This window comes from Sapajus apella, unplaced genomic scaffold, assembly GCF_009761245.1.
Source record: "Sapajus apella isolate SASKATOON/1434 unplaced genomic scaffold, GSC_monkey_1.0 scaffold130, whole genome shotgun sequence".
Taxonomy (NCBI): domain Eukaryota; kingdom Metazoa; phylum Chordata; class Mammalia; order Primates; family Cebidae; genus Sapajus; species Sapajus apella.
In genome coordinates this window covers 3,559,784-3,565,783 of record NW_022437070.1, presented here as the reverse complement: position 1 = coordinate 3,565,783, position 6,000 = coordinate 3,559,784, and the positions used below count along the sequence as shown (strand labels likewise).

The window sequence follows — 6,000 nt, the reverse complement described above, 5'->3', positions numbered from 1 at the left end:
CGTTCAGGCAATTCTCCTGCCTCAGCCTCCTGAGTAGCTGGGATTACAGGCACGCGCCACCATGCCCAGCTAATCTTTTGTATTTTTAGTAGAGACGGGGTTTCACCATGTTGACCAGGATGGTCTCGATCTCTTGACCTCGTGATCCACCCGCCTCGGCCTCCCAAAGTGCTGGGATTACAGGCTTGAGCCACCGCGCCCGGCCCCAACGTCTATTTTTAAAAATGTTTTTTAAACCATCTAGTACTGAAAGGAAGCTTAACTTCTTTATAAGGATATATGATATACAGGCAAATATACAAAGTATTGTTATTGCTTTCCCTTACAATTCCTCTTGAGTCATAGTTCATTATGTACATAATAGTTTAATAATTTATCATGTAAGACTTCGGACGGAGTTGAAAAATTTTTAAAATAGTAGCAGGTTAAATGTGTATGTCATATTAATTTTTCATTAAAATTTTTATTTCTTTCTACTGAAGTGTGGCCAGGTGTATTCCACTTGCTATGGATCTAAAAAAATTTTTTTTATTTTATCAAGGATTTTATATTTGAGACATGGTGCAGTATGGTTTTTTTTTCTTTTTTTTTTTTTTTTTTTTTTTTTTTGAGACAGAGTCTCACTCTGTCACCCAGGCTGGAGTCAGCGGCATGATCTCGGCTCACTGAAACCTGTGCCTCCTGGGTTCAAGTGATTCTCCTGCATCAGCCTCCCAGGTAGCTGGGATTACAGGTGTATACCACACCACACATGGATGATTTTTGTATTTTAAGTAGAGACGGGGTTTCACCATGTTGGTCAGGCTGGTCTTGAACTCCTGATCTCAAGTTATCTGCCTGCCTCAGCCTCCCAAAGTGCTGGGCTTATGGGTGTGAGCCAGCACGCCCAGCGACATGGTATGGTTTTAGATTGCTCTCATGCAAACCAGAAACCAGGGTGCGCTTGGAAAACACAAACTGAATATTCATTGAAGTTTCATACCATGTCCTAAGTGTGAACTCTTAAAAATGCTGAACAGGGCATCACTTGTCCTGATCTCTTAATTTTGTATTCTGATAGGTGGCAAGATCCAACTTGAAATGAAGACTGTTCCAGAAGCAGGACCACATGAAGGGTGGTCCTGGCAGCAGATCTGGGAAGAAATTGCAAGTAACTTAACCAGGCCTCAAAACTCTACCATAAATAGCTCCCAGTTCTCTGAACAGAGTGATGCCCATTCCCAGGATGAGGAAGAACTAGCTATAATGCACACAGGACAGAAACCTTCCGATTGTGGGAAGTGTAAACAGTCCTTCAGTGGTGTTTCCATCTTTGATCTTTCTCAGCATATACACTCAGCAGAGAAGTCTCATTCCTGTGAGGAGTGTGGAAAAAGCTTCTGTTACATCTCAGCACTTCATATTCATCAGAGAGTCCACCTGGGAGAGAAACTCTTTAAGTGTGACTTGTGTGGTAAGGAATTCAGTCAGAGTTTACATCTGCAAACTCATCAGAGAGTGCACATTGGAGAGAAACCTTTCAAGTGCAAACAGTGTGGGAGAGGCTTCAGATGTAGATCAGCACTTACAGTTCATTGCAAATTACACATGGGAGAGAAACATTATAATTGTGAGGCATGTGGGAGGGCCTTCATTCACGATTTCCAGCTTCAGAAACATCAGAGAATTCACACAGGGGAGAAGCCATTCAAATGTGAAATATGTAGTGTGAGCTTCCGTCTTAGGTCAAGTCTTAATAGGCATTGTGTGGTCCACACAGGAAAGAAACCAAACAACACTGGGGAATATGGAAAAGCCTTCATTGGTAGGCTAGATTTGTGTAAGCATCAGACGATTCACACAGGAGAGAAACCATATAATTGTAAAGAATGTGGGAAGAGCTTCAGACGGTCCTCGTATCTTTTGATCCATCAGCGAGTCCACACTGGAGAAAAGCCATACAAATGTGACAGGTGTGGGAAGGGCTACATTACTAAGTCAGGTCTTGACCTGCACCACAGAGCCCACACAGGAGAGAGACCTTATAACTGTGATGATTGTGGGAAGAGCTTTAGACAGGCCTCAAGTATTTTGAATCATAAGAGACTCCACTGTCGAAAAAAGCCATTCAAATGTGAGGACTGTGGAAAGAGGCTTGTATACCGGTCATACCATAAAGACCAACAGAGAGACCGCAGTGGAGAAAACCCATCCAAATGTGAGGACTGTGGGAAGCGCTACAAGAGGCGTTTGAATCTTGATTTAATTTTATCATTATTTTTAAATGACATGTAAGTGTTGTACATATTTATGTGGTACGGTGTGATATTTGAATACATATATATGATATATAATGATCAAATCAGTGTAGCATATTTATCACCTCAAAGAATTATCTCTTTGGGTTGGGAAAATTCAAAATTCGTTGTTCTAGCAATTTGAAAATAAATGTTGTTTTTCATAGTCACCTTTAGTGCTGCAGAACAGTAGAAGTTCTTGCTCCTATCTACCTGTACTTCTGTATCCATTAGCCAAACTTTGGCCATCCCACCTATCTCCTACCCTTCCCTGCCTCTAAAGCCATTGTTCTCACTACTTCTATGAAATCAGCTTTTTTAGCTTCCATATGTGAGTGAGGACAGTCGGTATTTATCTTTCTTTGCTTGGCTTATATTAAACATAATGTCCTCCAAAGCTCATCCTTGTTGCCACAAGTGACATGATTTTGTTTCTTTGTTATATCTAAAGAGTATTTCATTGTGTATATATGCTACCTTTTCTTCACCTATTGATGGACACTTAAGTGGGTTCCATATCTTGACTATTGTGAATAGTGCTGCAGTGAACATGGGAGTGCAAATATCTCCTTGACATACTGATTTCCTTTCCTTTGGATATACCCAATAGTGGGATTGCTATATCACTTGAAATATTAGGCCTCAGAGGCTTCACACAGGAGAGATGTGGGAAGAAAGTTGCCCAGGTGCCAAGGCAAGAGACTAAGAGCACAATCTGTCCCAGTATAATCAATAACTGATTACTTAGTGTTAGCAATGATACCAAATATATTTAGAAACAATCACATAATCAATTATATAATCAATCTTATTAAATCATTATTCTTTATTAGTCTTTGCTTTAGTATTATAGCATAAGAACATTCTAGTCTTTTTTTTTTTTGTTTTGTTTTTTTTTTTTTTTTTGAGACGGAGTTTCGCTCTTGTTACCCAGGCTGGAGTGCAATGGCACGATCTCGGCTCACTGCAACCTCCGCCTGCTGGGCTCAGGCAATTCTCCTGCCTCAGCCTCCTGAGTAGCTGGGATTACAGGCACGTGCCACCATGCCCAGCTAATTTTTTGTATTTTTTTTAGTAGAGACGGGGTTTCACCATGTTGACCAGGATGGTCTCGATCTCTTGACCTCGTGATCCACCCGCCTCAGCCTCCCAAAGTGCTGGGATTACAGGCTTGAGCCACCGTGCCCGGCCATTCTAGTCTTATAGTATAGAAACAACCACGTGAAATACAATTAGGAACTGAAGGGACATTGTGAGAAGTGATCAGGAGACAAGAGTGAGAGCCTTGCGGTAGCGCCAGTGCCTGGGAAGTCACCCGCTAGTTAGCAGGCTGTGAAGGGAAGCTTCCGTTTCACTGGAGGAGTTCAGAGAACACTCTGCTCTGCCCCGCTGTTGAGGGAAGACCTGACATTAGCCAGATCTGCCCACAGACGTCCAGGGGCTTAAATGCCTCTCTGTGGTGCTGTGCTCTGATGTCACCATCCTTGTCCACTTTCATGTTCCACTTTCCCACCTGGCTCTCCTTTTAAGTTCTTAGAAGTTGTGAGAAGTAAGAGCAGGGGAATTCTAAAAACCTTTGATCTTTCTGATATGTGTGTAGAAAAGTGCTGACATATGTGCCTCCCTCCCTTGCAGCGGCTATCTGAAAGCGGAGGGCCCGCTGTTCTGTAAGCACGTGATTTGCTTGACCCTATCAATCATGTCAGATGATTCACTCTCCTTACCCTGCCCCCTTGCCATGTACACAATAAATATCAGTGTGTCCATGCATTCAGGGCCACTACTGGACTCCATGCCTTGGTAGTAGTGGTACCCCAGGCCCAGCTGAATTATTCTTTTATCTCTGTGTCTTCTGTCTTCCTTTCCTGCGATCTATCATCTCTGCACACAAAAGAACACCCACTAGACCCTGTGGGACTGGACCCTGCAGAGAGAAACCATGGAAGTGTGGGGAGATGGTATGTGCTTCATTCAGGCTTCAAATCTTCAACTTCATCAGTATCCACACTAGAGAGAAACCGTAGTAGTGTGATGTGTGTGATAAAGTCTCTACTCAGTCTCACTGCAGTCTCCTGCGAGAGTTCACAAAGGAGAGAAACATTAAAAATAAGAGGCATGTGGTAAGCACTTCAGTGTGACTTCATAGCTTATCATTTATCACAGAATCAATGCCGGTGATAGTTTTCTTCTGGTCTTGTGGGAGGCAAAACATTTGTTTAAAGTTAGTGTTTCAGCCATAGCTCAGCATACCCCAGGGTTCGTGGGACTGTCATAGCAGAGAATGCTTGCAAGTCGTGCTGCAGGGTTTCAAACAGAAGTCTGACAATTAGTTATTATTCAGGAGACAGTCCTTAGTATAAAAGTTTGTTCACACACTTTCAAAACACTAATGATGAACATGTCAAAATTGATGATCACTAGAATGTCAGCCACACGTGTCTGTTTTTTTGCTGCATCCTTACATCGCTTGAGTCTGGAAGATTGAGGCTGCAGTGACCTATGTATGATAGTGCTACTGCACTCCAGTCAGAGCAACAGAGTGACACTCTGTCTCAAAAAAAAAAAAATTAAATATCCTTTGTGTGTTTCTGGACAAACATCTTTCTGCTTCTGGGATTTTTTTTTGAGTGTATGTACATAATGTGTTACAATTATATTCTCATTTTTTCTTTAGCAATGAATATTTGCTGATATTTTTCTATTTTATAATTGTATGAATTATTTTTAGATTTCTCAGTGAACATCGGAAACCCCATCTCTACAAAAAATACAAAATTAGCCAGTTGTGGTGGCACATGTCTGTAGTCCCAGCTGGAGACTACTGGAGAGGCTGAGGCAGGAGAATTGCTTGAACCCAGAAGGCAGATATATAGACTAATGGAATAGCATTGAGAGTCCATAAAGAAACCCATACATCTAAGGCCACTTCATTTTCAAGAAGGATCCAAGATTACTTTATGGAGACAGAATGGTCTCTTTGACCAATACTGGTAGGACACCTATACACAGACACGACATAATGAAGTTAGATTGTATCTCACACTACACTTAAAAATTAACTCAAAATTGACAATGCCCTAATGAAAGAGCTGAACTATAAAAGCATTAGAAGAAAACACAGAAGTAAATCTTCCTGACTTTTTATTTGGAATGGATTCTTCAATGAGACAATATGAGCAAAAGCAGATAAAAATACCTAAATGGGACTTAAGTTTTAAAAAATTCTACACATACATGGCATACATGAACATTGTCAGGAACATGAAAAGACCATACAGCATGAATTGTACTATCCAGGATATATAAAAAATTCTTAAAACTCAATAAAAGAAACCACCCAATTAAAAGTTGGGCAAAGGGCCGGGCGCAGTGTCTTATGTCTGCAATCCCAGCTCTTTGGGAGGCTGAAGTGGGCAGGTCACTTGAGGCCAGTAGTTCAAGACCAGTCTGGCCAAAACGGCGAAACCCTGTCTTTACTCAAAATACAACTAGCCAGACGTGGTGGCCTCCTGGGCTCAAACTATCCTTCCATATCAGCCTCTTGAGTAGCTGGGACTACAGGCGCGCGCCACTTCAGGACTTCCTGTCTATTCAATATTTTCTCTTGAGGGCTCAGGGAGAGGGAAGGACCCTGAGAGTTCAGGGTCACAGTCCACATTCCTGACCAGGCGCTTGGGTCTATGGGATTTATTCCTCGTGGACATTGTGAGAAGCCGCTGGAGGG

The 6,000-nt window shown here is 42.0% G+C and overlaps 1 protein-coding gene across 4 annotated transcripts in view; it reads left to right on the top strand.

The window, feature by feature from the left end:
* LOC116539642 (zinc finger protein 224) overlaps positions 1-6,000 on the top strand; it is an 82,147-nt gene that overhangs the window by 32,168 nt on the left and 43,979 nt on the right. For 2 of the 4 annotated variants that reach the window (XM_032262753.1, XM_032262755.1), the window contains one exon: positions 1,061-2,678. The exons of the other annotated variants lie outside the window; for them this stretch is intronic. In XM_032262753.1, the coding sequence (XP_032118644.1) occupies positions 1,061-2,274 (1,214 nt within the window). In that variant the 3' untranslated portion in view covers positions 2,275-2,678. Of the gene's footprint in view, positions 1-1,060; positions 2,679-6,000 lie in introns of those variants that run through there. 4 annotated transcript variants of the gene reach the window in all.